Below are 26,734 nucleotides of genomic sequence, written 5' to 3'. Positions count from 1 at the left end.
GCCCGCGGAATCTTTCCTTGATATTGCATCGCGTCGCGTTTTCATTGTTGTATCAAGGAAGCAGCGATCAGCTTGCGTTTACGCGCTAAAGTATATATGAAAGGAAAGGATAGAGCCTGAAATGGAATAGTCAGCCAGCAACCATGGACCACCCCTCCAAACGCCGCCGTCTCACCCCCTCCCCGCCGCCCATCTCGTCGCCGATCGAGACCTCCTCCGACGAGCTGGCCGCTGGCTCCGATCACGATCAGGAGCGCCGTCGCGTGAGTTTAACCGCCTACCCGCCCAAACGGCCGTACCCGCGCTCCCGCAGCTTCAGCAGCTCAGAGAGTCCGGATGAACTGGCTATGGATGCGGATGACTACTGGCGCTCAAGTACTCGCCGTCGCAACGCATCGCCCTGGGCGCGCTCGGAGGACGAGAATGAGGCAGACGATGGGGAGGACGACATTGAAGACGACAAGCAAGGGAAGGATAACGATAATATGAACGACGAGGATAATGAGACGGAGACGAATGGGGACCGCGACATGGATGAGATGGATGCGGCAGGGGATGAAGCGGAGACTTATTCAGATCGCTCGCCGACGCCTGTGCCGCCACCGCCGCCAAAGCCGGATTACGTGGACTATCGACAGAAGTTCTTGCTTAGGGGGCATTTACGAGGGGTGTCGGCTGTGCGATTCTCGCCGGATGCGTCGATGATCGCTAGTGGAGGTTTGTTTTTCCGACCAGGGCTGCTAGGGCTCGACTGACTTGTATAGGGGCGGACGGCGCAGTGAAGGTCTGGGGTGCGTCTACGGGGAAGTTGATACATACGTTTGAAGGACATCTTGCGGGTATATCGACGATATCATGGAGTCCAGACGGAGCGACCATTGCCTCTGGGTCGGACGATAAGACCATCCGGCTGTGGAATGTCTTGACGGTATGCCTTCTTTTCCAAAAAGCAGGATAGAATCCCAAAACTAATACTGCGCAGGGCAAAGCACACCGCACCCCGTTCATCGGCCACCACAACTACGTCTACTCGATCGCCTTCTCCCCAAAAGGCAACATGCTCGTCAGCGGCTCCTACGACGAAGCCGTCTTCCTCTGGGACGTTCGTTCCGCACGCGTAATGAAGTCCCTCCCCGCCCACTCCGACCCCGTCAGCGGCATCGATGTCGTTTGGGATGGCACGCTTATCGCCTCCTGTGCGACCGACGGCCTCGTCCGTATCTGGGATACCTCAACAGGCCAATGCCTCCGGACTCTAGTTCACGAAGATAACCCGCCAGTGTCGTCCGTCAAGTTCTCCCCGAACGGAAAATACGTGCTTGCGTGGACATTAGACGACTGCGTGCGCCTGTGGGATTACGTCGAAGGCCGCTGTTTGAAAACCTACCAGGGTCATTCAAATAAAAAGTACAGTCTTTCCGGCGCATTCGGGGTTTACGGACAACGGATATCAGCGCGGACACCGGGGTATGCGTTCGCAGTCAGCGGGAGCGAGGACGGCGCAGTACTTTGCTGGGACGTTGTTAGCAAGAAAGTACTGCAAAGGATTGAAGCGCACGAGGGTGTCGTGCTGGGTGTGGATACCTGCTCGACCGAAGCGGGGAGATTCATGGTTAGTTGTGGGTTGGATGGGACTGTGAGGGTCTGGGGGGAGGTCACTGCATCTGAAGCCGAACCTGACGCTGAACCTGGGCCCGATGCCGAAGTCGAACCCGAGCAAGACCCAAACCAAAACCACGCTGAGGGCGAGGGTCCCGACAAGAACCAGGATATGGACACCGAGATGGGCGAGGCGGACGAGCTTGATGCTGACGCGGGTGAAGATCCGACGTGACCCTCGCGCGCTTGCCTTATGAGTTGAATAATATACTTAATAGACCATCATGACTAATGAGTGACGATGTTGAATTCTCTCAGATGCCCCTTTTGCTTGGGAACTGCCAATTTACATTAGGAGACAGGACGCTTTTTGTGGTAGGTGCGGACATGCCCTCGAATATCAACTACAATCCGCATAGCATTCTCGCGAAATCTAGTATTTAATCCAAGACCCCCAAAAGAACCAAATAAATGCCACTCATCTGGCTCTGGTGCCCTTTGACATTGTGATTATTACATTAGCATTTCGAACACGATGTCAAAGTCCATAGCTGTAGCATGTACCTGTCAAGGACCGAATCTAAGGATCACTTCCCACCCTTGTATATTGTGTTAGGGTATACCCAGAGCCTGGGTTCACTCCTTGGTACTGCAATAATCATGGTCCGTCCTTGCCTATTTGTTACATAGACGAACCCCATCCCGATATCTATTCCTTGTCTTCTCATTGTATGCTGTGCCAAACAAGTAGATATCTAGTTCTTTATTCTTATTTACAACTGTGCTTCAAGATTTAAACGAATAATACAAACAGACGCATAAGCAAGAAAGCTGAGTAGATGTAGCCTAGGCTTTCCCATTTGACAATCTACCATACCCCAGAACAAGAACAATATACCACCTACACTGACGAAAATGGCTCCTCGGAGAAGCGAACGCATACGCCAGAAGACTCAGCAAAATGGAGAAGGGGAAGGGCGCCCGCTAGTGATGTTGACGAGAAAAAAACAGGCAGAACCCCAAGAAGATGTATGCAGGAGTCTCTTCCTCTGGCTATCTTACCGGTACCCTGATTCGGCCTACTGACCTGCGCGCTTAGACCAGACGCAACGCCAAAAACAACCGGGATAACAACAGCAGTAGCAACAGCAAGAACAGCAGTAAGCGAAAAAGAGCAGCAAACCCCAGACCCGGACCCCTGGCCCTTCAAAGTCCTGGCCACCAGCAAAGACCACGATGTCCAGCATTGGCTAAATCACGGCAGGATGCCTGGCATGCCCAAGTTCGACCCCTTCTATGCCCCATACTGTGCCCGCCTAAAGCCCAGACGCCTGATATCACCATCGAAACTCAGAAAGTCACGGCTGCGATCGAAAACCCAAGAGCCAGAGTCAGAGCGAGAGTCCCGAGAGATCAGATATGATAGTGATGAGTGTCTCCAGTTTCTGACACAGCACCGCTGCTACGTCATACCAACTGGTGAAGACTCTGACGAGCCGACTGAAAAAGACAAGATTCTCTGCAAGACTTTCCTGAAGGGTAAATGGAGCTGCGATTTCCCCATGGGCACCGTCTTTGACGAGGACACGATCCAGCGTACCCTGGCACGACTAGTATCCAAGCGAGAGAGCGCGATCATCCGCGCGATTGACGAGCTCGTCGTCCCCTCTATTGATAACTCACTGCAGCTCGACAGACTAGTCGGCAGCGGGGGTGAGTCCTGGAACGACATGATTCCGCTAGACAAAGACGTTGTGCCAGTACAGCAACAATCCAAGGACCCCATGGAGAAAGAGTACAAGTGCTCACCCCCCGTGCCACGGCCTGCTTACAGCGTGGGATACTCGTCGCGGGCGTTCACGTATTCCCAGCTCCTAAAGCTCGAGCCGTTCCTAGGCGGGCCAAACTCAACCTCGTTCTTCAGAGCAACGGCGGAAATGCACTTCCCGTTCCTGGTCTCAGAGGTCAAGGCACCCAGTCTCCATATAGCAGAGTAACAGAGCATGCACAGCATGGCCCTGTGTCTCCGGGGCCTCATCTACCTCCGTCTTGTAGAGTGCGAGCAGGAACTCATCCGGGAGATTCTGGGGTTTTCTGTTATCCATAACAGCAGGGAAGTCAAAATCCTTGGATACTACCCCGTTATGGATGGCTCGAGAATCACCTACCACGTCCATGAAGTCTCTTCCTTCTTGCTGAGCAGAGAGACCCGTTGGGATGCGTACAACTTCGTCATGAAGATCTATCACATGTAGGCGTCTTCCTATCTCAGACGGATTCGGTCGGTCGTTGACCAGCTCCCGGAGAGTATCAGGGCGCCAAGCACCCAGCTAGACGAGGTTTCGAGTAACTCTGGACCGTCAGAGGACCTCGCTGGGTCTGCGGAATGGAGTCCCTCGCGCAGATGGTCTGGGTCTCCTTAATGGAGCCCCTCACGTTAAGCCTGGGTCCGATGCTGGCAGTGGTAGTGGTACGAGGCTGGAAGAGTGGGAGGCGAGGGCGATACGGTACGGTAGAAGACGGTCTGTCATTTCGTGCCCCTACCGATAATACTTTGTTAGAAGCAAGTCAATAGAACCCCTCCCCCTTCCCTTTGCAGGGCTTACTACTAGAGCATCAGAGCTCCAGAAAGCATGCTATGCTTGGAGTGAAAACCTCGCTTGCAATTGCATCCAAATTTCGACACCGGCGACCGCAGAAGCATGGCCAGGGTTCATGCGGATCAAGTCAAGTCAGTTACTAACATACTCCAAAATCAATTTCGAACCCAACCAATCCGAATATTGTGTGCGGAATCCAAGGATGAAACAGGATGCCAATTCATTCGGTTCCTGTGATTGACAGGAGGACTTTCCTTGCTGGGCGCTGTCAGCGTGGCGAACCGTGGTCTGTGTCCGTGGGGCAGGCAGGTACACCAATGTAACGCTACTACTTGATTGACAGTGTAGAGTCTAGACTACGTTGATCCATGATTACAACTTACAATGATAATGTGAGCCCTAGCACACAAAATTGACAATCCTTGTGGAATCAAATATTGCAGAGTGGGAAATTTGGTTGGCGATTATGTGGGTGTATTTAGTGAGGCCTTCAAAGTGATAACAGTCAAGGACATTTTAAAAGAGAATGGAACGAGTCCACGTTTCGCATTTTTTGCTATAAACTTTTTTTATCCTCGCTTTTATTTACTGAGGAATAGAAACAGCATGTATCATCACCCTAAATCTCTAGGGATTTATATAAGATGAAAAGATAGACAAGCGAAGAAGACACCTAGATACATGCATCCCAAAAGCCAAATCAAAGAAGGGTATAGTCCAAGAAGAGAAGAGAAAGTATATATATACCGATCCAAATTCAATCCAGATCACCACACCAAAACCAAATCAATCCAATTTTCAAACCTCAGCTTACGCAATGTAAGCCTTCCCGCTCAGACTGAGCCCGCTGCCGCTAAGCAGATAGCCATCCGAGCACATAAAGTAAGCATAGCGACCGACCTTCTCCTGAGCATCCAACCAAGGCAACACCTCCGTCAAGAAGTCCGCAGAGGTACTCGAGCCCCCAGAGCCCGACAGATCCGAGTTGAGTGCGAACTCCGTGACCCAGGTTTCGGCAATGTTGTACTCGTCCGCGAGCGCGGTGGCCTTGCCGACGAAGGTCTTGAAGTCGTCTGCGGAGTCGCCGTACCAGTGGACGGCAAGGGCCTCGACGCCGCAGTCCGTGCAGGAGTCCAGGAAGTTGCGCATCCAGTCGAGACCCACGTCGGAGCCGACGCCGTTCGTCACGGACGGCGAGACAAGCTTCGACTTGCCCGCGAAGGTGGTGATGTAGTTGCGGTAGTAGCCCGCGGCCTCGGACGAGGACATGGCGGCCTGGGAGGCCATGTCCGGCTCGTTGAAGCCGAGGATGTACTTGTTTCCGGAGTTCAGGAGCGTCTGGATGGCCGCGAACCAGCCCGTGAACATCTTGCTGCCCCAGAGCATGGGGACGAACTCGACGTTGCTGGGGAGGTCGCCCATCGTGTACATGTTCCAGTCGTAGGCCCAAGAGACGGTGCCGGACGAGGCGAGGGACTGGACTAGCGAAGCGTCGTTGTAGGCGGCGCCGCGCTTGGAGGTGCCGTTTGTGGAGCGCTTGACGAGGGAGAGGTCGTGCAGCTTTGTGTGCGTGTGGCCGTGGGGGGCGGCGAGGGCGGAGCTGGCCAGGAGGGCCGAGGTGAGCAGGGACTTGAAGGAGACCATTTTGATGTGTTGGGGTTTAGAGATTGAGAAGACCGGTTCTCTGAGCCTGTATGGTGGAGGCTGGAAGCAAGCAATTTGTATAGAGAATGTGAGGCCGTTTAGGCAGTCGAACGAAAGAAAGGAATGGCTATTGACCGTGCGCGGCACAGGACAATTGAAGACTCAAAAGGGCAAAAGACTGTAAAGATTGTTGCTTGATGAGAGGAAGAGGCCAGAGGGGGGAGGGGAGGGGGAGGTATAAAAGCGTCGTGCAAACCAGAGGTGGCACCCCCCACCAAGACAAGCGAGACGCCGGCTGATCAATCACGCAGCTACATGATTGCTTTTGCGTTGCTGCTGGTTGAATGGAGCCACAATAATGGGCGAGGGCGCCTGGGATCTGGATGGGAGGATCTGGATAGGCCAGCGCCGTGGGACGTAAGCTGTGGGGATGATTCGTGGCGGTCATTCGGTGAGCTCGTATCTTTGATGTTCAACAGAGAAAGCAGATACAAAGGTCCTTGACAGTGAGTGTTGAGGCTCATTGTGCTGCCTCCGACTATCCCAGTCTCGTGCCATGCACCATCCCATTGTGTTGATGCCAGGTGAAACGACAAGAGACTCGAGACTTGAGGACTGACAGCTGAGACGGATTACAATTGTCTGATACAGTTGAGGCGCTAAGAGTGGAATTCTAAGAGAGTTCTTTGTCTCCACTACTGGCTGCTCCACAGTATCCATCACATACTTACTCGGTAGTCAGTACAGTGTGTACACATCCCAAACAGAGCATATGGAGGAGATTTCATTCAGTTCCAGCATACAGAATGCATTGTTATTCTGTCATTCCAATCTTCTCTTATTTACCAAACTCTGCTTTCTTTTCTTTCCAAGGGTCTAGTCCATCGAGTCCAGACCAATCGTCGCCCTTCAACATCTGAAACACGCTATCTCAGCCACCACAGCGTTGTTCCTGCAGCATGACGTGGTCAGCGCTTCCACTCGACACCTTCCACTGCCAGGCACCTAATGCAGACGGAGTCATCTCGCTCAATCTTAATCTATTCCCCTGATTCCCCTGGCCTTCTAGGCGCCGACATTCACTAAAATAGAATACAGACAGTTTCAACTCTCACGCCGAGCCCGGCTAGGCTCCGGTACCTAGGAACACGCCGTTGAGATCCACCGCGAACCTACTCCGTAAAGAGGTCCAGCCTCAGCGAAAGTCGGCAGTCATGAAGCGTCGACATCCACGGTCTGGACTCGAATGGAGACAATTTGACTGGAGAATTGATCACCGCTTACCACTGGATACATCTCAAACTCTGCAGCCTGACAGGAAAGTGACTGGTTGACGTGGACTGGTTATGCAGGAACCTTTGGCACAGTCTGAGTGGACACTCGAACTCGAGACTGGTGCTCGAGGCTTCGGATCCCGAGGGCCTTGCACGGCAGCGGGCAACTCTTCTACGGAGTTCGTACGGGGAAGGTCATGTCCGCCTGCCGATGGGTTTCATGCTGGCTGACAAGTAACCCCCGACAAGCCAGCCACAAACTAGATGCCGGCCAGTCGGGAGATCCACGTCGCTTTGAGGATTCTGAGCTGTCGGGACTCGATATTGGGTTGAGGTTCGAGCAGACCATGGACTACTGAACTCTACGTGGCAGAGAGTTTGCCCGACGTGGCTAACTATTCAGTCCATTGCCAAGTGCCAACGGCAAACGACGTTATGAAGAGCTCTATCTGACTTCAGCATGGTATCAGTTCTGCGACTTCTTCCTCCCCTCCAACACGCCCAACACATCTGCCGCGCTGTCCTTGTCCCCCTTTCGCTTCTTCGGGCCACGCTTCCTCTTGTTCCCCCCGCGCGGCTCCATTTCCAACACGACAGCGTCCTCATCCTCGTCATCTTCATTCCGGCTGCCTCCGAACCCGTAGTCCAGGTCCATTGCATCCAGTGCTTCTCGGCGCTTGGCTTCCTCCAGGAACCTCTTGCGTCGGAGGAGCGTCTCCTTGTCGACGCCTTCTTCGTCGTCGGCAATCTCATCCGAGCCTTCGCCAGCTTGTCGCAGTGCAGCGGCTCTCTTGAGCGCGGCGAGGATGGTCGGGTCCTTGGTTAGGGGGTTGGTGCGGTCACGGTCACTCTCCACCTGCTTCTCGTCCTTTCCGTTCGTGCTCGTTGCGAAGTAGTTCCGAGGTTTGGCCGTTGCTGTGCTCGTCGTCGGTTCTCCTGTTGTCTTCTTCTTGGCTTCTTGCTCTGGCTTCGGTTTCGTTGCCACTTCGCCTTCTTCCTCTTCTGAGTCGGATGAGTCCTCGTCGGATCCAGCGTCGCCCAGAGGATCGTAGTCAGCGCCCACACCTGCAAAGATATCGTCGTCTTCGTCATTCTCCACATTCTTCTGGGCGGCTATTCTAGCGGCGATGTCAGCCGGCACCTCCATCCCAAGAGGTTTCGGCTTTACTTCTTTTTCCTTTTCAGGAGCTGAAGCAGTGGTCGAGGCTGGAACTGCGATAGGCGCCGTCGTCCCCGGCTTGTCCAGCCATCTCGTCTTCCTCTTCGTATTGCCGTCAGCATCTGTAATAAGGAGGACCTCCCTTCGACGACCGTTCTCATCCTGCTCAATAAACCGCTTCTTCTCGGGTTTAGAATCCCCAATCTTCTTGAACCGCGTACCTAATACCGATTCCGGCACTGGCGCAGGTGCAGGAGCTGCAGCAGAAGCAGAAGCAGCCGCCCTACTCGCCCTCAGTTCCCGCAGAATCTCATCGCGCGTCTTCCTCTGCTTCTGCGCAGCAGGCGGCGGCGCCATATTACCCTTCTTCTTCTTCTCCTTCTCCTTCGGCGCAGAGGGAAGCACCTCACCCTCCTTCCCTTCGAGCACCTTATCGAACTCCTCATCCACATCCACCTCTTCCTCAACCTCGCCTTCACCCTCCCCCTGTCCCCCTCCACCCTCCTCGCCCTTCCTCTCCTCATTCACCCTCTCAACATCCTCCCCCGCCCTAACCTTCCTCAGAAGATCCCAATCCAACCCCTTAACCATATGCGTACTGCCCAAGTCCCCACCAACCCCAAGCTCGCGTCGCAACCTCATAAACGTATTCTCATCAATAACCCCCTTCTTGAACTTCTCCTCCAACAGCTTTAGTTTCGCCTCATTCTCCGCATCCTTGTTTTCGGCACTCTCGTCCTCGCGCAGTCGCGCCGCAGCCCGGTCTTCATACCCAGCAGGCAACTTCGTCCCCTTCGGCGCAGCGGAGGACTTGAATTTCTTGGTTGGGGGTGGATTCCCGCCGTCGCGCTCGCGGCGGTAGTCGGCGAGTTGGGTGGCGAAGTTTGGGGCTGTGAGGGTTCGTCTGCATATCAAATTATAGTTAGCCTTTACTTCCATTCCAAGAAGAGAGGGCGTGTAGGAGGGTCAGCCACGTACGGCGTCATAGGTATACTCGAGCGCATCCGCGAGCCTAGCATTGCCTGCGCGGCAGACGGTGTCTGGCCGCCACTGCCGTGCGCACCCTGCGGCGAAGAGGAAGAAGCGCCATGTTTCCCTGTTTGTGAGGGGCCGGTTGGACTTGCGCTTGCGTTCGCGCTCTTGGGGTTGGAGGGTTTGTTGGGGTCGAAGAGGAGGCGGCGGAATTGTTCGTTGTTCATGGTTGTGGTGGTGGAGGTTTGCGCGGGCGGGTGGAGGGGTTGAGGGGTCAGAGTGTATGTGATGTATGTCGGATTAGATTAGGAAATTATGTATTCATGGTGAGGATATCTTAATGCGCGAGGATCTGTAGAGTTGGAAGGTGGGTGATGTTTTGGAGCTGTCCGGACCTCAGCAAAATTGCGGAGGTCTAAAAGCGGCGACGTCAGTTGGGCGATGCACTCTACTTCTACGGAGTACGGAGTAGATGGGTATCTAAACATCGGCTATGTCACACTTCCTTTACGAGATCTATGGTATAGGAGAGTTCCGGATTTATACTTTTCTGTGTAGCTGTTGCGAGTTAGAAATCAACATTATGCCATCGATGCTTGCCCGCTTTCATACTCTCGTGGCCTACTTTCTATACCGGTACCCACTCAACATACTAGTTGCCAGACAACCAGATAGGTAGGGAAGTCGCCTATGAAGACGACCTGGAAAACGGTGTCATCTGAAACCAGAGAAGATATGTCTTCATTCAATTAAATGGGTTGTAAAGCATATGTCCACTATACTTTTCGAACAACTGGAACGGACCTATGAGTAACAATTTAACATGAGTTACGCAAGAAAACATTCGCTCATATCAGGCTCGCAGAAAGGAGAAGAGAAAGAAAATTTTAATAACCAATAATATTCAAAGGAAAGAAGAGAGAAGAAAAATACATGAAGAAAGGGGAAATCTCTAATTTTGAACATCCTCATCGTCAACTCATTCCAACCATCCTCATCGTCATATACTCATACGCATACTCCATGCCGTGTGTCAGTAGACCGAAGTGAAAAGAAATCAGAGGGTCTCCCATCCGCCATTATTAACATCAGCCTCCATCCTCCGACTAATCGTCGCCGGCACTCCATGCGACAACCAGACGTCGCGGAGAAGCCTGTCGTAGCGCTTCTGGTTCAGCATGAGTGGCCTACTGCGGCGGAGACCCGGGTCGACTTCGCCGTGGCGGTCGAGGTAGGGGGCGTAATGCCACGAGCCGCTGTGGTTGTGGAGGTAGAGGACAGCACATTTGCGGATGTTGATGAAGAGGCCGATGTTCTTGCCGCATCTGGAATCAATGTTAGTCAATCAGTCAGGTATGGAGGGTAGAAGGTTGGTATTACTTAAGAAGATGCTGGTTACATCCGCCCCTTTTACTGTGTTTCTCCTGGCAACACACGGCTTGAGAGCAGAAGATGTCTCCGCAGAAGAGGCAGATGCTAGGATCGGTGAGTTCCTTCTTTGAGTTCGGGCATCGGCGTCGGTTGGCGAGCTCAATCAGACTGTCGAAATACTTAGGAAGGCCGACAAGTTCAAAGATGGCTGGGTGCGAGAGGCTAGGCCACAGTTTATGGTCTGCGATGCGGACGCCGGCGCGGGATGCGTTCCAGTGGAAGATCCAGCCGGAGATCATAGCATCAAAGGGCTGGCCGCTCTTCCGGGCGGGCTTGACCGAGGCGAATATGTCGTCGAGAGGCGGCATGTTCAGTATCTTGGTGAGGCGATCCAGCTCCGACGCACCCACATCGCCGAAGCCAGTATTGGGGAATTCAACGCCGTGTTGCACATGAAGCAGAATGACCGCCTTTCGCAAGAAGGTCAGCGCGTAGCTCGATATGACGCGTCTTAGAGCAATGATAACCCCGGGTGTAGCTGAATCCTCGCCCTCCTTGACGTAGCCTAGTTCAGTCGGATGCGAGGACCCTATTCCTCGGCCCACGGAGTTGGCCTTCAGCTCCGCGACAACAGAGTTAAAGAACTGCCGAGTGACGTCGAACCGTTCATTCGAGAGCTCCATCTCTAGCAGGTAGTGTGCATCACCGTTCTGGGCCAGCTCTTCCTTCAGCCCCAAGGGCCAGACGATGTAAGTGGTGGCAACCTTGACGATCTCAGCCACATAGCATATTTGGACCAGGTGGCGGATATCAATATCGAGAACGGGAAGTAGGGTGAGCGAGCTTTCAGCTAAGAACACAAACGTATCCTTGGCGAATAGCGGCTCGATTTGGTGGACGTCATTGAGAAGCGAGGATCCTTCAAAGAATGGATGGCCCACAAACAGCTGACATAACTTTTGACGATGCATTTCACGGAACTCATCTAGTGACCGACTGGAGCTGCCATTTTTGGCGTGCAAGCCTCCGACTGATGCATAGGTCAATGCCGTCTCAGCCAGGACGCGAAGGTGCGTCAATGTTAACTGGGGTATCTTGTCTAAAAGCGTGGAGCCGGGCTCAGACTCAACGCCACGTTGAGCTATCTCAATCGCAGCAATGCTGAAACCGAAACTCTGGAATAATGAGTCAGTGTGGATGATTTCATCGTTGCTTAGAGTCTCCGGTGGATGGTTGAAAGTTGAATAAATATGGTTCAACCGAAGAGTCTGCTTGAGCCGTGCGTAGATCTGGAGTAGCTCAGATATGGGCGAGTCATTCGAGGCCTGGACCTGCTGAGGGGAGCTCAATGTCGGAATATCCTCCTCTCGTGGGAACAAGCCAGGCATGGGTACTACTCGCTGTTGAGGCAGCGTATGCGCCGCTGTATTTGTAGGAAGCGAAGACGATGACAGCTGCTCCACCTTACCGGCAAGTGGAGGAACGAGAGTTTTGTGAAGATAGTCGGAGAATAGCCCTTGATAGGCTTGTTGCTGTAGCTCGCCATTCTCCGTGAGAAGAGCGTAGTTCATCTTGTGCTTGTGCGAGAGCATAGACTTGATTTCATGGTTTATGAACTCGTCGAAGGACACCTTCGTGTTCAACGGACCTGGGTATGATTCTTCCTTGCCCTTCCAAGTGATGGGGAGGAAAGCATTACCCAACGCCTTGCACAGTGGACAGACGAACTCTTTGTGCTTTAAACGCTCGGGGTGGTTGCGGGCAATCTGCTGCGAATGGCGCCGCTGAGTGGCCGAGTAATAGACCTCAAAACATGAATAATGCATGATGTGCCCGCATCCTGTCGTGACAGGGCCACGCACAGTATTCTTCGCGTTGAACCCTTTGCTCAAACCGATTTTCTCGCTGATGATTTCCCCTCCAGAAGAGTCTAGTCGTCGAACCGTGGCGTGGTTCTCACCAGCAACGCCAAATGGTCGTATATGTTCGGCAGACTTGTCCAAGCTTGACGGTGTTTTGAGCACTTCACGAATCCAGTCTGAATCTTGAATATCTGTTTGCCTTAGAATGCTGCTGTCCTGAACGAGGGCAAATGTGCCGTAAAGCCTCGAGTCGTTGGTCTCTTCTTGACAAAGGATACAAGTGCCGCTGGGGTACTTCCAGACCTTGGCTTCCGGGGCGACCTCAGGCTCTGAATCTATGTCACTGAAATCCTCATCGCCCCAGTCAAACCCGCCTTGGTTGTTTAAGAAGTTCTGCTGTTGTTGCTGGAACTGGGCCATAACCCTGGCTTGCCGTTCGAGAGCTTGCTTCTTCTTGAGTTCCTTCTCGCCTTCGGTGTCGATAGCTGGCGAGTTAGTGTCAATTCTGTCGAATGGGAACATCAGCGAAGCTGTAGCAGAAGTGTACATGTGGGGTCGCTTTTGCCAAAGACGCTTCAGAATGTGCCGGACTCTTGGACCACACGCGGAGAACTCGCTCATTGATGAGATCTTCTCCAAGAGGCCAACGATGGTCAGATTGCCCATCTGGGTGGCTCTGATCTTAGTCAGTGCGTGTAGAACGAACGATTCCGCAGACTGCTCGTCAATATTGTCTTCATCTGTGTTGTCTTCAAGTATGGCAGAGAGGACCAGATGAAGAACAACCTGGAGGAACGTCTCGACACGCGTAGGTGGTATCGTAGGCGTACGATCCTTGCATGTCATCACATAATCCAGGCACTGGTGCACAATCTGGGCAAAAAGAGGACTCCGTGTAAAGCGAGCCAGGTCGGCAAAAGCACCATACTCCAGAGGCCGTAGGGTAGGTTCAAAGACGATGTCGGAAGCCTTCTTCCCTGTTTGTTTGGCCATCCATTCCCTGTAGATACTTTCGGCCTCATCCCGTTGGTTCTTGGTGTAATGGGCGCTGTACGGGTCTATCAAATTGATATACTCCGGCTTCAACTCGAATGTACCAGTGTCGTTCAACCCCTCAGGTGGTCGGAATCTCGCGATCTCCTCCAGGACGTCTTGGAAATCATCGGAGTCCCGCACGTTGTCACTGAGGCGAGTTGAGAGATCAGAAAATGAGAGAGGCTTGAAGCATAGGACATGCGCGATCTCACGGCTCATGTTCTGATGCGCGGCAGTATCACCATCGCCATCAACGGTGAGCGAGTGTCGGTCAGTCAAGAGGACAATCAAGAGAAGTACAAACTCCTCCACGACATCGAGAACCTTTGCGTCTTCGTATCCGGCGCGTGCAGCATAGTTCCTGGACATCCAATCCACAACCCCGAACCTATCTGCGATAGAAGCAAGGACCCTGCTAGGGTTACACATTACCAACGCAGCCTGGAGCAAGAAGATATCGCGATGGTAACCAATTTCCCGGAAAGTGACCCCGCGATACTGTGACATTTGATGGCGCAGACTAAGGCCGTTGCGTACCCACATGTTTGCTTTCATCTGCGCTAGCCAAACGCATACCCTGAGGGGGTAATCGAACATTGCGAGCAGCAAGTCTTCTGGCGAAAGGTCACTGTCGAAGATGTACTTGTCGTTGGCCGCCTCGGCGGCGCTAAAGAGGACGTCACGTAACAGTCCTTGGCTCAAATTACGAGCACAATCTAGCAGCCACGAGAGTGTATAGTGCATAGCATGGTGGAAGCTCATTGCACCCTTCTCAACGACGAAGTCCACTACGCGATGGCGAGGCAGCCGCTCCGGGCGGTCGTTCTCGAAATCGAATGGTTGCAGGTTTTTGAAGTGGACGTATTCCTTTATCTCAGCCTGTTCAAACCTCTTACGTTCACAACCAACGGAGTGCACGATGGTGGAGATTACAGTCACCGTGATAGCCCTAAGCAAATTCTGGCCCCGATCAAGCTCCGGATTCTTGAAGGCTTCACGGAATGCAACGCACAGTCGATTGATCTCTCTCATCAAAATAGAGGCACTGATCCAGGCATCATTTTCGTACTCCACGTGCTCTCCAACAGCACGCACGTTCGGGCAGATTCCCTGGGTAAGCTTGATCAAATCGAGGAATTGCAACAAGTATTGCTCCTCAGTGCGCACACGTTTCTGTACGTACTCCGACTGTAACAGGTACCGTAGGTCATTAAAGAAATGAATAAGTCGCCGGTTGTTGACGGACCCGGCATCGAACGACAGGATTGCGCTGGTATTGACTTCGTACGGCTCGCTCACTTGCCTAGTTGTGAGGAAAGTGTACAAAATGGCAATAACTTTACTCAAGAAATTGCCACGCTGTACAATCTCTTCCGTAATCGACGGAGTGGTAAGGATCTGCACACTCACGTTGAGGATTGAATGATCTGGTTCTCTATCGGCGATCAGATATAGTTGCGCAAGCGCGCTATACAACGTTGATAAACGTAGACCCATGACCCTCTTGAACTGCGGCACGTTCACCACGGTGCTGAGGTACAGATCACGAAGGTCGGTACGGGCCTTTTTCCATAATCTCAAGTCGAACAAGATCATCCAATCGAGCCGCGTGCGTTGCCACAGATCCTCATAGAGAGGAACATTTTCGCCAGGCGCCGGAGCGGGCGGGCGGATCTGCCAGTAGCCGGGTGTCGTTGTTGAAGGAAGATTTCGCACGGGACGAGGGGTTTTAGGAATCGGGGTGTGGAGGTTGTTCCCTTGGGCGTCACGGTTTACGCCGGACTGCCCCCCGGACGGTGGGGCTTGTATGGAAGGATTGTTTGTCTCGACAGACTCTTGCTGTGGCTCCTCCTGCTGCCCAGCTTGTTGCCCGGCAAGCGGAGAATTGAAGGCGAAAATAGTTTGGGCCATCTGCAAAACCTCCTCTGTACCGCCCATAACCATATCAACATCATCATCACCTACAATGTCTTGTTGCAGCCGAGTAAGATCGAGTTCCATCTCGTCATCCCCGTCATCAGCAGCATCTTGAGCTTCGACAAATTCCTCATCCATTTCACCGGCGTCTTCGTTTGCCTCGTCATTATCGTTGTCCATTTCGTCTTCGTCATCTTCGTCCGGAGCAACTATGGTACCCTGCGGCGTCGCGTGGAGAATAACGGTGCCAAGAGCGCGGAAGCTTTCGAACAGATCTGGCTCTTTGGAGTGGTCGTCGATACCTTGTCGGCCAATAGCCGCGTTGAAAGCACCACTGCCGCGTTTCCAGGCTCCTAGGAGCTCCTCGCAAATCACCTGGCGTAGTATTTGACTATCATCGAGTATACTACACCCAGCGATATCTGCCAGCCACTCAACAATGGTCCCACACATCTGCTCGCGGAATGTGTCACGGGAAGATCGTATTGTGGTGGTGACTTTGATCTGTTCAATGATCTTCGACACTTCTAACAATCTTTTTAGGTCTTTGCCGTATTTCACGATGCTTCTACCCATATTGTGGACATCCTGAGCTTTCTGTTTTCCGTAGCTGTCCTTCTCCCGGCATGCCCGACTCACTTGATTGGCGACGTCTTGCATCGTGTGCTTCTCGTCATTCCAAAGCGTCAGGGCGAATTCCGGTTCCTCTTCCTGCTCATCTCCTTGACCATACCACCCGGGATGAAGACGAGACGCCACTTCATCCTGCCTAATACCGTCCTCTGTCTTGGGCAAACGTAGTTGTTCGGGCGAGCACGATATCACGTCGGCGAAGTAGTCAAGCGCGCGGGCAATGGTCATCCTGATAAGGACCACCCAGTCATCCGGGACCCGGGAATGCGCAGTCTCTTTCCCCTTGCTTTCCCCGTTGTCCGTATGAATCGCACAGTGCACGGGAATCCGCCACGCCTCTTCATCTCCGCAATCGCAGCAGCCGCTATTCCCCGGCGACACATAGATCTGATATTGGTGGTCGGTGTGATCTGAGGCGTCAAAGCATCGACTGCAAAGAACACACGTCTCGTCTATCCCGCAAGTATTGCATCTGTATGTCGCCTCTCCAGCCCGAAGAATATGTCCGCAGCGTTTACCCCGCGCGGCTTCTGTGTATTCTGCGCCTTCAGCTGCGCCTTGTGCCTCCGCCAACTTCCACGATCCAGCCGGTGGTCCATTAGGGAATAGATGTCGGAGTCGTTCGCCGTTATGGCCGGCCATGGAACGGAAGAGGAGCTCTAGCAGGGCTTTCTCCGCCGCAGGGCCGTAGCGGTAGCTGTGTTCCGCCGGAAGTTGTTGAAGGCCATGACCGAGAATCTTCTCACATTCTGTAAGCATTGTTTATCGTCCTAGTCCTGAGACCGCGCCGCCCGTATGGCTTAGGGCAAAGAAGAAGTGGTTGGCGACAAGAGCGCGGCAGGAGCTTGATGTGGCGGACAAGCGGCAAAGAGCCCGAAGAGGGGTTCAATCGTAGAAAGTTATTTGGTGTATGATGTAAATTGATCCCTGACAAGTGAGGGTATATGGCTTCAGGGAAAGTGCGAACTAAGTAGTGACCTTAGTCGTGTTATGGAAAGTTCTGAGGATTAATCGGTGGCCGCCCAGTGAATCGATGTCACAGTGGGGAAAAGAGAGCTGGCTGAGAAACCCAGCCCGAGGCGGAGAATGGGCGTACCAGCGTCTGCAGAGTCGTATTTATGGAGCCTCCTGCCACTTAAGACAGGTCTAGGCTAATATAAGATGGGTGAAAGGAATTCCCAAGCTCCTTGTTATGTGAAATAATAGCTTGTTCAGGGCTTGTGCATCGGAATGACATTATTAACTTCACCTATGAAGCACAGGGCTTGGCATCTATCGCACCACTACTCCATATTCTCCGCAATTGCACAATAATTGCACAACACAAAGCAAAGCAAACACAGCAGCAAGTATGAGGACTCACTGAGTCTATAGCCAAAGAAGCGTGAATCAGAGTCAGGTTAGAGTTACAAAAAGTCAAAGTTCTATTTGATACAAACACCCTGGACTATAGCACATCAGCCCCCATGATTCGGTGTATAAGATCAGACCCAGCCATCCCCTGGATATCGTAGCATTTTCAGTTGGTGATCGACTACCGGAGCCCGTATTTACTCGTCATCCTCCTCGTCAGCCTTGTTGAGGTATTGGTGCTTGATGTCCTTCCATTGACGCTAGAGCAGGTGCTGGTCAGCATTGTCCGTTCTGATGAGGGTCCATGTCAAACACGTACGCCGCGGTTCCAGGTGTCCCAGATCTTGTTGGTGGAGGTGTCGAAGGCACTATTTCGAGGCAATGGTTAGATTGCGAAAAGCGTAGGAGTATGGTCGGAACTATGATACGCACACTTCGAAAGCGAAAGCACCAGCGAAGATGGCAGTCAGGTAGACAGCATTTCGGCGGATAAGGGTCCTATAAGTCGTTGAGATTTCGCTGGTTAGCAACGCCGGGGATATAGCATCCGTAGTTATCGTCCGCTGGCGACCGGCGAGGGGAGACGTACTGGTAGATGGAGGTAGCGAGCTAGATCGGAGAGGCCTGCAGTTAGCCATTGAACTTCATCGGGAATTGTGTAAGTGGACTTACAGCGCCGGCCATTGTGACGAGGATAAACAACGAAAGATAGAGGAAGAGAAGGGCGGGGGCGCAAAGGGACTCAGATGCTCACAACTGAACGGGCAACGGGGAGCGTCGGATTTGAGGTTTGAGTCGAAAAGCAGCGGGAATCCCCGGGCCGCTCATTGGCCAGTGAAGTCATAAGGCTTGTTATGCACGTATTATTACATAATGCGGACTATTACTCCGGACCTCTAATTTTTATGTCTGCCCTTAATTGCGAGTCCCTCCGTATGACTTCTAGTTCGAGAACCAACCTGCCGTGCAGATATCCTCGGGTACTACTGGATTCATTGAGAGTTAAAAATCTGGTTCTCAAGGATTCGGGGAAATCATCCGGCCTCAACACCCAACTATTCATCCCAAGCACCACTCAATCTCGCCAGCCCCTCATAGGGCACCAACACCAACACCGAACATAGTGCCGAACCTCGAACAACAACACAATGGCCACACCCAACTCACAAGAAAACGTCACCAAATCCGGAATCACCACCGACGCAGTCACAGGAGAGCGCTACATCCCCTCCTCAGTGCGAGCCGACGGGTCAAAGCGTAAAGAGATCAAAGTCCGACCCGGGTACCGCCCTCCCGAGGACGTGGAACTCTACCGGAACCGCGCTGCAGCTGCATGGAAGAATCGTGGGAAAACCGGCGGTGTGCCGGGAGCAGAGGGTCTGACGCCGACGGGCAGCGATGCCTCAAAGCCGGTCTCGGGTAGCGCCAGCGCAGCCAGCAACAAGAACGCGAAGAGACGGGAAGCAAAGAAGAAAGCAAAGGCCGAAACTGATGGGGCGGCAACAACTACGAATGGAAAGGACATTTCTCAGATCGAGAACTGGCGTGCGGCTCCGGCGAAGCAGCAGCAACAAGACGCATCTACGCCTGCGGACCCTGTCGACCCGGAGGTGGAGCGGGAGAAGAAGGCTCGGAATTTAAAGAAGAAGCTTAAGCAGGCGCGGGAGTTGAGCGACAAGAAGAACCAAGGAGAGGCGCTGCTGCCGGAGCAATTGGAGAAAGTGATCAAGATCCAGGAGTTGATTCGCCAACTCGATGCACTTGGATTCGATGCGAATGGGGAGGACAAGAAAGGCGAGAAGGAGGAGAAACCGGAAAAGTAGGGCTGGCTAAGGTTCATTATTGTTTGAAGAGGAACATCTGTCTGCCCGCCCTAGAGGCATCTGATGCATTCGCACATATTACTATACAGAACGTCGCGAAGCCCACTCCCCATGGTTAGATGGATATCTATTATCATGGTCAGCTGTAACAGTTGCCAAGCAATCGTGGTATGGTTGCCATCACCAAGGCCAGCTTTAGACGAGTCACTCACTCGCACCAAGCACCAAGTTTATGGCACAGCTCTTCTGGGTCACGGTGTACTTTCAGAGCCTGTTCTATGCTTGCTAATGGGGCCTGAGATCAGGAAAGAACCAATATTGTGAAAAAGCTGAGGGCCAAGCTGAAATAGGTTTGCTGAACACAGAATGGGGTAGCAGCATCATTTCACATTTTCAAACTGCGTTTAGATGAGATGGTCTCTGCTGCCCAATTTTTGTTCCCTGTCTAATGCATTTGTTATGTGACTAGACATGCCAAATCCAAACCAGTACTATCCTCAAAAGCTCTCCATGCTAGAGTCAAGATGATATTAAGGACGATCATCTTTGCCCCAATACTTCCAGAACTCTCCAGGTTTAGTCATTGCCCAGCGACGGTTGGTAGTTATACCGCCACCTATGAGTTCTTTTACTGTATCATTGAGCTTAATTCCTGGTTCCTCGACCTGAATACCAAACTGGGTCGCTAAATAAGCCTGGCGGATACTGTCCACTACGCCGGTACCATTGCGTGAGTACCAGGCTCCAGCAACGGTGACACGCTGGTCGAGCTCAGACCTCATGTACTTCGAGATATCGTGCATACGTTTCTGGTGCCCAACAGTGGGCTGAGGGATAGCATCGCGCTGTAATCGAGTGCGGGTTACCGTGGGAGAATCCGTGATACCCAGATGTCTCTTTAAGAGCGATTGAGCCATTGAAACCGCAGTATGGTGGTCCGGGTAGTCTGATTCTTGATACCCGTCCCAGTAATGGCCACCCATCATGACTGTTAGTTTTGTACCAGGAACCGTATCCTGACCTATGCTACTTTCTGAAGCAAAGATCACACCTAGCGCTCGCTCTGGATTCTGCGCGAATGATATCGACCTGGGGATCAGGTAGCCGAAGCCTCGAGTAGGGATCAGATCTGGATTCGAGTAATATAGGTTAACAACCATGGTGGTTGTTGCGTAGTTGTGTTCCCGTAGGGCATTTATTGCGAGAGTGGGATGCTTCGTGTGATCGGGTGTGCTCTGTAGTTGCCTCGCAAGGTCGCGAGGTGGATTAGTAGCAATGAGACGGTTGTGAATGCGTTGCTTTCCGTTTTCGACCTTGACCTATAGGCACGAAGGTCAGTTGCATGCGCGAGGAGGTATTTAATTTGTTATGGCCACAAACCCTGAGGTCCGAATTGGTGGGATCTTGCTGAATGCTTGTGACGTTTGCGCATGTGACGACTTCCACTTTGGGTGACCGTTTCAACTCACTAGCCAGAGTGTCTACCAACTGGCCAACGCCATCCTTGAAAGTTAAGGTACTGCTCTCATCTACAATCGTTTTTAGTAAATCCCTGTGGGGCTTCGGTTTCGAGCGACGTAACATGCTCGCGGCCACCCAGTCATCCTCCAACGATATTTCAAGATTCTTAAACCGAAATAAATCGCGTAGTATGCTGCCGCTTCTGAATTCCCGCAATCGCAAGCTGCCCAGAAGCGTATCAGCACTGAGTCGATCAATGTCGCCTGCATATATACCATGGAAGACGCTGGAAACTAGATTTTCTGCTATTTTAGGGGACAGCCGGCGTGATATAAGTTCCTTAACGGACTCGTCTGCTGGATAATGGCTGTGTCTGTGCGCCATGGTGCCGATCTTGACGAAGGGCTCCTTGCAGAAGCTGGCAAGCACATCTTCGAAGACAGGCTCTTTGCACAGGCTACTCACTATTTCCGAAGCCAGAGATAACGCACTGGCCCCTTTGCGCGGCGCTGGCATACGAACGAGGTGATCGGGGTAGTAGATATAGCGGTTCTGGCTCGCCGGAGATGACTTCGATGTGAGGAGGAACTGGTCTTCCAAGCCCAGGTCCCATATCTGCGGAGTTCATTGATGTCAGTACTCCAATTCGAGATATTCAGGGAATCAGAACAAGCTATACCAAGTCCAAGAGAGGCAATGCGGCCATGGTGCTAACGCGCAATGTGCGCGGTCCATACTCGAAAACTATGTCCCCTCTTTCCACGTTGATTTTCTCCGACTGGATCCATCCGCCAAGGCGAGGTCCCTTTTCATATACTGTGACCTTGGAGACTTGTGGATCTCTGGCCAGTCGGTAGGCGGCTGTGAGACCAGTGATACCACCGCCTATCACGCCCACGGTGTATCTGTTTGGGAGCGCGTGCAGAGCGCGTCGTTGGCCATTGCGTAGCAAGTTCAATGGCCTGTCTAGGTATCTCAATATATGATTAGAAGTGCATGGTGGACGCATCTCAGCGAAGAGAAGACGAGTCAACGGGGGGTGGAAGAATGCCAGTGAGGGAAACGTCAGGCAACGCCGTCTGTACCTGTGCGGACGCTCTCTCCACTAGCTTCCCCACGCCAAGGCTTCTGCTACAAGTGCAGTTAGTAGATCTCCAGGGCTCCCGAGGTCCTCAGTAGCACGTAGGCCATTTCTAAAGTTAAAGATAATACACTACTTTTGCACAGAGTTATGAGAGCGAAAGAAACCCTGCCGAAGACGAGCGAACAGTGGTTCGACATGATTTTGTATCCAGGTTCTATTTACAGGAAGCTCATCCCACTCAACCATTCCCAGTGATATCAATAGCATTAATGAACAATAGACGCCTATCCCACCATTTGACCGTCGTTCTCAAATGAAAAAGCAGATAATACATGTTGTCAGATCATGCGGAAGAATTGTTTGCGAGGTATCGAATTGCTCAATGTTTCATAGTCCGGAGAGAATCATTCCGCCTATGTCACAATCTCCTGTGAAGAAGCGTCTGCGCCAGCTTCTGGCTTGATGAGCTCCTCGGGAGCTTCCTCGTCGTTGACAAACTTGCGCTCGCTAACGCGCGCCTTGCCTTGGGCGGAGTCTGCAGTCCACACCTTATCCGCAAAAGCACCTCTCTGGCCCTCGGCATGCTTGTAAGGGCAAGTAGGGTTGAGACAAGGATTAAACTTGCAGGCGGTTTGAACATGTGTGAACCTGCAGTCTGGCGTGGTGCAATCTGCACCATTGCGGCAAAGAGACATAGAAGGATGCTTGAAGTGACAGTGAGGATTCGTGCAGTTGGGGAAGAACCTGCAAAGTGCCTCTGCCTGGTGGGCTGATTTCACAGCTGGCGACGGATGTCGCCCGGTACACTTCCGGTTCTTGCAGGCCGCGCCGTAAGAGCATGGGTCCGAAACATCGACCGGAGTACCTTCGGGGGCAGCGGGGGACTGGTGGGCAAAGGGGCAGTCTTTCCGCGTACAACGAAGGTTGAAGTGGCAAACATTATCTGTGCTGTTTCCATCCTGTCCACCATTTTCCGTCGCCTGATCGGCCCCCAGATCCATATCAGTGTCTCCATTGTTCGAGTCATCAGTATGCGTTCGTTTTCCAAATGCCCCCTGCTGGCGGCCGCCCCTTGGTCGTTCGACTCGGTCGGATAAAGAGCGTTGTTGGCCGGGTTGCTGGAAAGCTGGGTTTATCGCTGGTGAGACAAAGCCGGGCATGAATTGCGCCATCATCCGGGCTTGTTCTTCAAGAAGAGACATGAGATGCATCTGATCGTTCGGGTTCATGTTCATCAGGTTCCCTGCGGCACCAACCATCTGGTTGTTCCCCATTGCCATGCCACCGCGTCCGCCAAACACTCTTCCGTTGCCAATCTGGTTGAAGCGCCCGCCCCGAATCCCGCCACGCGCGCCGTGGGAGTTTATTCGGCCGACGCCAGTCTGGTCGCGGATACGATGCAAACCAACATCGCCGCGCTCTAAGTTCCGGTTGATCTGATTCAGCATCCTTCCGCGTCCGCTTTGGCTGCCCTGACGGCCGTTGCGCATCGACTTCGGTCCAGTAGGTCTGCGATTTTGAACGTTAGTCCGATTTCAGTCGTGATCACCTAGAGCAACACTTACATTCCATCCTCCGAAAATCCTGCGTCGCCCATATTCATGTCAAATGATTGAGAGCCGTTCTCATAGCTCTGCGGCTGAAGCGTTGATGTCTCTTCGTCGTTAAACGAGGGAATCGCCTGGGCGTTGTCATTAGGTGCCGGGGCACTTTGGCCGTTAATTTGCTGGTTGAAAGTGTCGACTTGCTCGAAGAGCCACCTTGAAAAATCCAGTGCTTGTGTGTCGCCTTCGCCAAGTCCAAGTAGATCGTTTGAAAGCTCGCTCGCAATTTGCTCCTGTGTCTTGCCGTTGACGAGCATTAAGATGACATACTCTGTCAAGGCGGAATCGCTGCTGTCGGAGCTCCAGCCCATCTCGACCAGTTTTGGTTGAATAGCGTTGCTCAATGCCTCCGCTAACGGAGTGCCAACCGCAACGGTAGCCATGGTGATTGCGCCGGCGCAGAAACCGAAAGAAACGCGATAGGAAAGAGGGAAGCGACGGCTTGGAAATTCTGTGGCAAAGTCCTGCGTTGCCTGTTGATAGACTCCAGGTAAGAGGGCACACAGCAAGGTATAAAACGAGCAGCAGGACAAAGCGATCAGGGATAGGTAAAGGCGATAAAGAATTGTTGTCTTTCGTGACAACCGAGTTTCGGGATGATGAAAGATGCCCAGAACAACTTCAGCCACTAAGTCACGTGGTAGCTGAAGGTGGCGTTGTGAGGCAGATACAGAAGCCTGATCACTAAGGCATATATGCACTCACTCCTTAATAACCCATTTTGTTCCTGTCTTGTGCCAGTAGTAATGCTTGTCTGTTTGCTCAACATCTTCAAGTTGAGTTATTTCCTCTATGAGGATTGTATTCATCATAATGGACTTGGAAGTGGATGTGCTGTATGTGCTACAGTGTCAGTCTGTAAACAATATATAATGGCTTCCTTAGGGTAGACAGAAAGAGACAGCGTCGGATGTGTGATTGAACTTCTAAGAGGAGCTTGTTGCTTTGAGACAGTCTCTGACATTCCCGCATCTAGATAGCAAGAGATATAAAGAGCACTCATCTTGATTGCAAGGTACCCAACCCACCCCATACACCATCTTGTTACAGGGTACTGCGTGTGTATGCAGACCAGCTGAGTCAGGATCACGTCTTTTGGAAGCAGAAGGAGGAAAGAGGTTTGTTTTGGGTGCCTTGATATCTGTAACTTAGCTTCCCTCAACCCAACATTCCTCGAGATACATATCCTTTATCCCACTTCTTTATCCATATCCAGATCGCAATTATTGTTATCCTCCTGAGTCTTTTGTCCCTGCGCATCCCTACAGCCTCAATCCCAATAAGCCGGCGCCAAGCATTGGACCCCTGCGTCAGTGCGTCACGCAAACACCATCCGCCGGTCAAGCTTCCCAGTCCTCGGTTCCATCCAATAACCTCGTCCTTCTCCTCACTTTCCCAGGGTCCTCAGAAACTATCCATATCTGCTCTATTCTTATCGCACATCTTTATTCTTATTGTTAGATTGCGGCAGTCGACCCAATGAGGTCAGCGGCAGTCTCTCTGGGGCTGATCGGCGGCATCTCCGCCCTTGGAATTCCCCTCCCTGAGACCTTCGATCAACAGCCTCTCGGCGGTGCGCAGAAACCCCTCGTGAGCTCTGAAGAGTTGCAATCCCAGATCCATGTGAGCAATCTTCTCGATAGGGCCAAGATTCTGTATAGCCTGGCCGAACGTGGAATAGATGAATACAACCATCCGACTCGTGTGATTGGCAGCAAGGGTACGTCAGACCGCCGCTCTGTACAATTACAAGTACTTACATCTAATACTCAGGCCATCTGGGAACTTTGGACTATATCTACTCTACTATCGTGGAGCTGGGCGACTTCTACGATGTTACAAACCAGTCCTTCCCTGCTGTTTCGGGCAATGTTTTCGAATCCCGCCTCGTCCTTGGACATGAGGTGCCAGCGTCAGCTCGCCCTATGGGGCTAACGCCCCCAACCAAGAACAAGGAGCCTGTCTACGGCCCACTGGTCCTCGTGGATAAACAAGGGTGCGAAGCGGCTGATTACCCTGCCGACCTTGCTGGTGCAATTGCGCTAATCCAACGTGGTACTTGTCCTTTCGGCACCAAGTCAGAGCTGGCCGGGAAAGCGGGCGCAGTCGCCGCAGTAGTATACAATAATGAGCACGGGGAAGTCAGCGGAACGCTGGGAACTCCTTCGCTAAACCACATTGCTACTTTTGGTATATCTGATGCCGACGCCGCACCCTTCGTGAAGCAGTTGAAGGAGGGCCAGAAGGTCGATTCAATTGCTTATATTGATGCAACAGTCGACACGATCAATACCACGAACATCATCGCGCAGACGAAGGGAGGAGACCCCAACAACTGTGTAATGCTTGGAGGCCACAGTGATAGCGTCGCGGAAGGACCTGGCATCAATGACGACGGTTCTGGGACCCTGACTCTCCTTGAGGTCGCGACTCAACTTAGTAAGTATGATGTGAACAACTGCGTACGCTTCGCATGGTGGGCGGCAGAGGAAGAGGGTCTGCTGGGCTCAGACTACTACGTTTCTGTTCTTAGCGAAGAGGAGAACCTAAAGATCCGCCTTTTCATGGACTATGACATGCTGGCGTCGCCTAACTTTGCCTACCAAGTCTACAATGCTACGAACGCGGTGAATCCCGTTGGATCCGAAGAATTGCGTGATCTCTACGCCAAGTTTTACATTGACCATGGACTCAACTTCACCTATATTCCATTCGATGGGAGGAGTGACTACGATGGTTTCATCCGAAACGGAGTCCCTGGCGGTGGCATCGCTACTGGCGCAGAAGGTGTGAAGACCACCGAAGAGCAGGAGATGTTTGGGGGAATTGCAGGAAACTGGTATGATCCATGCTACCACCAGTTGTGCGATGACTTTAGGAACGTCAACGCGACTGCTTGGGAGCTCAATAGTAAGGTATGTTACTATCTTTTCAGTAATCAAACAAAGTCTGACCATTCACTGCTTTGCAGCTGGTTGCCCACACTGTTGCCACGTATGCAGTGTCGTTTGAAGGCTTCCCGGAGCGAACGGGTATCAACGCCAAGTCGATGGAGCTCGAGAAGCGCAAGTACCACGGCCCTAAGCTACTCATGTAATATAAGCATACCGGGTGTTGAACAGCTGGATGCGGAGATAGTGATCCTCAGCTTTGTTTCTCTTGAATATAATCTCTTTCCATGTTCAATTTCTCCTTGCCTGACGCAGAGAATCAACCTATTCACAAGTTGTCAGTTTTGTGAATTCACGGATGCATTCACCTGGTACGTGTCTCGGAATTCTGCAGGAAGGTGCTGCTCCTTTCGGCCACACCAGACCTCTTGTACTCTCCTTCCCCCTCTCCT

The 26,734-nt window shown here is 52.3% G+C and overlaps 10 protein-coding genes across 10 annotated transcripts; 4 read left to right on the top strand and 6 right to left on the bottom strand.

The window, feature by feature from the left end:
* Positions 1–60: 60 nt before the first annotated feature.
* BDW74DRAFT_142376 (WD40 repeat domain-containing protein) lies at positions 61–2,093 on the top strand. The gene is made up of 3 exons (XM_073722719.1): positions 61–717; positions 765–928; positions 983–2,093. Exons 1-3 carry the CDS (start codon positions 144–146, stop codon positions 1,832–1,834), a joined length of 1,590 nt encoding a protein of 529 aa, XP_073589794.1. The 5' UTR covers positions 61–143; the 3' UTR covers positions 1,835–2,093.
* A 314-nt stretch (positions 2,094–2,407) lies between these two features.
* On the top strand, positions 2,408–4,139 carry BDW74DRAFT_142375 (uncharacterized protein). The gene is made up of 2 exons (XM_073722718.1): positions 2,408–3,693; positions 3,768–4,139. Exon 1 carries the CDS (start codon positions 2,865–2,867, stop codon positions 3,594–3,596), a length of 732 nt encoding a protein of 243 aa, XP_073589793.1. The 5' UTR covers positions 2,408–2,864; the 3' UTR covers positions 3,597–3,693; positions 3,768–4,139.
* Positions 4,140–4,675: 536 nt separating this feature from the next.
* Positions 4,676–6,028, bottom strand: BDW74DRAFT_142372 (glycoside hydrolase family 128 protein). The gene has a single exon (XM_073722717.1). It carries the CDS (start codon positions 5,841–5,843, stop codon positions 5,010–5,012), a length of 834 nt encoding a protein of 277 aa, XP_073589792.1. The 5' UTR covers positions 5,844–6,028; the 3' UTR covers positions 4,676–5,009.
* A 932-nt stretch (positions 6,029–6,960) lies between these two features.
* BDW74DRAFT_142371 (uncharacterized protein) lies at positions 6,961–9,595 on the bottom strand. Its single transcript, XM_073722716.1, has 2 exons — positions 9,255–9,595; positions 6,961–9,180 (listed from the first exon to the last, which is right to left on the bottom strand). The coding sequence occupies exons 1-2, from the start codon at positions 9,473–9,475 to the stop codon at positions 7,584–7,586; spliced, it is 1,818 nt and encodes a 605-aa protein (XP_073589791.1). The 5' UTR covers positions 9,476–9,595; the 3' UTR covers positions 6,961–7,583.
* A 710-nt stretch (positions 9,596–10,305) lies between these two features.
* BDW74DRAFT_172518 (putative ubiquitin-protein ligase E3 component (UBR1)) lies at positions 10,306–16,825 on the bottom strand (the record flags this gene model as incomplete). Its single annotated transcript, XM_073727553.1, has 2 exons — positions 10,306–10,573; positions 10,629–16,825. The coding sequence occupies 2 exons, from the start codon at positions 16,823–16,825 to the stop codon at positions 10,306–10,308; spliced, it is 6,465 nt and encodes a 2,154-aa protein (XP_073589790.1).
* A 451-nt stretch (positions 16,826–17,276) lies between these two features.
* On the bottom strand, positions 17,277–18,198 carry BDW74DRAFT_142367 (cytochrome b-c1 complex subunit 9). Its single transcript, XM_073722715.1, has 5 exons — positions 18,092–18,198; positions 18,009–18,028; positions 17,852–17,917; positions 17,739–17,787; positions 17,277–17,679 (listed from the first exon to the last, which is right to left on the bottom strand). Exons 1-5 carry the CDS (start codon positions 18,101–18,103, stop codon positions 17,617–17,619), a joined length of 210 nt encoding a protein of 69 aa, XP_073589789.1. The 5' UTR covers positions 18,104–18,198; the 3' UTR covers positions 17,277–17,616.
* Positions 18,199–18,380: 182 nt separating this feature from the next.
* BDW74DRAFT_5297 (putative RNA binding protein Pym) lies at positions 18,381–19,507 on the top strand. The gene has a single exon (XM_073733065.1). It carries the CDS (start codon positions 18,568–18,570, stop codon positions 19,240–19,242), a length of 675 nt encoding a protein of 224 aa, XP_073589788.1. The 5' UTR covers positions 18,381–18,567; the 3' UTR covers positions 19,243–19,507.
* A 265-nt stretch (positions 19,508–19,772) lies between these two features.
* hem14 (oxygen-dependent protoporphyrinogen oxidase) lies at positions 19,773–21,409 on the bottom strand (the record flags this gene model as incomplete). Its single annotated transcript, XM_073727552.1, has 3 exons — positions 19,773–20,561; positions 20,623–21,318; positions 21,383–21,409. 3 exons carry the CDS (start codon positions 21,407–21,409, stop codon positions 19,773–19,775), a joined length of 1,512 nt encoding a protein of 503 aa, XP_073589787.1.
* Positions 21,410–21,950: 541 nt separating this feature from the next.
* On the bottom strand, positions 21,951–24,104 carry BDW74DRAFT_142359 (mRNA-binding protein NAB2). Its single transcript, XM_073722714.1, has 2 exons — positions 23,353–24,104; positions 21,951–23,296 (listed from the first exon to the last, which is right to left on the bottom strand). The coding sequence occupies exons 1-2, from the start codon at positions 23,772–23,774 to the stop codon at positions 22,201–22,203; spliced, it is 1,518 nt and encodes a 505-aa protein (XP_073589786.1). The 5' UTR covers positions 23,775–24,104; the 3' UTR covers positions 21,951–22,200.
* Positions 24,105–24,562: 458 nt separating this feature from the next.
* BDW74DRAFT_142358 (uncharacterized protein) lies at positions 24,563–26,607 on the top strand. The gene is made up of 3 exons (XM_073722713.1): positions 24,563–25,111; positions 25,165–26,306; positions 26,363–26,607. Exons 1-3 carry the CDS (start codon positions 24,871–24,873, stop codon positions 26,486–26,488), a joined length of 1,509 nt encoding a protein of 502 aa, XP_073589785.1. The 5' UTR covers positions 24,563–24,870; the 3' UTR covers positions 26,489–26,607.
* Positions 26,608–26,734: the final 127 nt, after the last annotated feature.

The sequence above is a fragment of the Aspergillus multicolor genome (assembly GCF_047715735.1).
Source record: "Aspergillus multicolor strain CBS 133.54 unplaced genomic scaffold BDW74scaffold_1, whole genome shotgun sequence".
NCBI lineage: Eukaryota > Fungi > Ascomycota > Eurotiomycetes > Eurotiales > Aspergillaceae > Aspergillus > Aspergillus multicolor.
The sequence above is the reverse complement of the archived record's forward strand: the minus strand, read 5'-3'. Positions and strand labels throughout refer to the sequence as shown.

Bases quoted from the DNA above. Each gene is read 5' to 3' on its own strand.
- BDW74DRAFT_142375 (XM_073722718.1), top strand. From the start codon at position 2,865: ATGCCTGGCATGCCCAAGTTCGACCCCTTCTATGCCCCATACTGTGCC.
- BDW74DRAFT_5297 (XM_073733065.1), top strand. From the start codon at position 18,568: ATGGCCACACCCAACTCACAAGAAAACGTCACCAAATCCGGAATCACC.
- BDW74DRAFT_142372 (XM_073722717.1), bottom strand. From the start codon at position 5,843: ATGGTCTCCTTCAAGTCCCTGCTCACCTCGGCCCTCCTGGCCAGCTCC.
- BDW74DRAFT_142358 (XM_073722713.1), top strand. From the start codon at position 24,871: ATGAGGTCAGCGGCAGTCTCTCTGGGGCTGATCGGCGGCATCTCCGCC. The intron at 25,112-25,164 runs GTACGTCAGACC...TCTAATACTCAG, and splicing joins TCGTGTGATTGGCAGCAAGG to GCCATCTGGGAACTTTGGAC. The intron at 26,307-26,362 runs GTATGTTACTAT...ACTGCTTTGCAG, and splicing joins CTTGGGAGCTCAATAGTAAG to CTGGTTGCCCACACTGTTGC.
- BDW74DRAFT_142367 (XM_073722715.1), bottom strand. The intron at 17,918-18,008 runs GTACGTCTCCCC...AACGACTTATAG, and splicing joins CTCGCTACCTCCATCTACCA to GACCCTTATCCGCCGAAATG. The intron at 17,788-17,851 runs GTGCGTATCATA...GCCTCGAAATAG, and splicing joins GGTGCTTTCGCTTTCGAAGT to TGCCTTCGACACCTCCACCA.
- BDW74DRAFT_142359 (XM_073722714.1), bottom strand. From the start codon at position 23,774: ATGGCTACCGTTGCGGTTGGCACTCCGTTAGCGGAGGCATTGAGCAAC. The intron at 23,297-23,352 runs GTAAGTGTTGCT...TCAAAATCGCAG, and splicing joins GGATTTTCGGAGGATGGAAT to ACCTACTGGACCGAAGTCGA.
- BDW74DRAFT_142371 (XM_073722716.1), bottom strand. From the start codon at position 9,475: ATGAACAACGAACAATTCCGCCGCCTCCTCTTCGACCCCAACAAACCC. The intron at 9,181-9,254 runs GTACGTGGCTGA...TTTGATATGCAG, and splicing joins TCGAGTATACCTATGACGCC to ACGAACCCTCACAGCCCCAA.
- BDW74DRAFT_142376 (XM_073722719.1), top strand. From the start codon at position 144: ATGGACCACCCCTCCAAACGCCGCCGTCTCACCCCCTCCCCGCCGCCC. The intron at 718-764 runs GTTTGTTTTTCC...TGACTTGTATAG, and splicing joins GTCGATGATCGCTAGTGGAG to GGGCGGACGGCGCAGTGAAG. The intron at 929-982 runs GTATGCCTTCTT...AATACTGCGCAG, and splicing joins GGCTGTGGAATGTCTTGACG to GGCAAAGCACACCGCACCCC.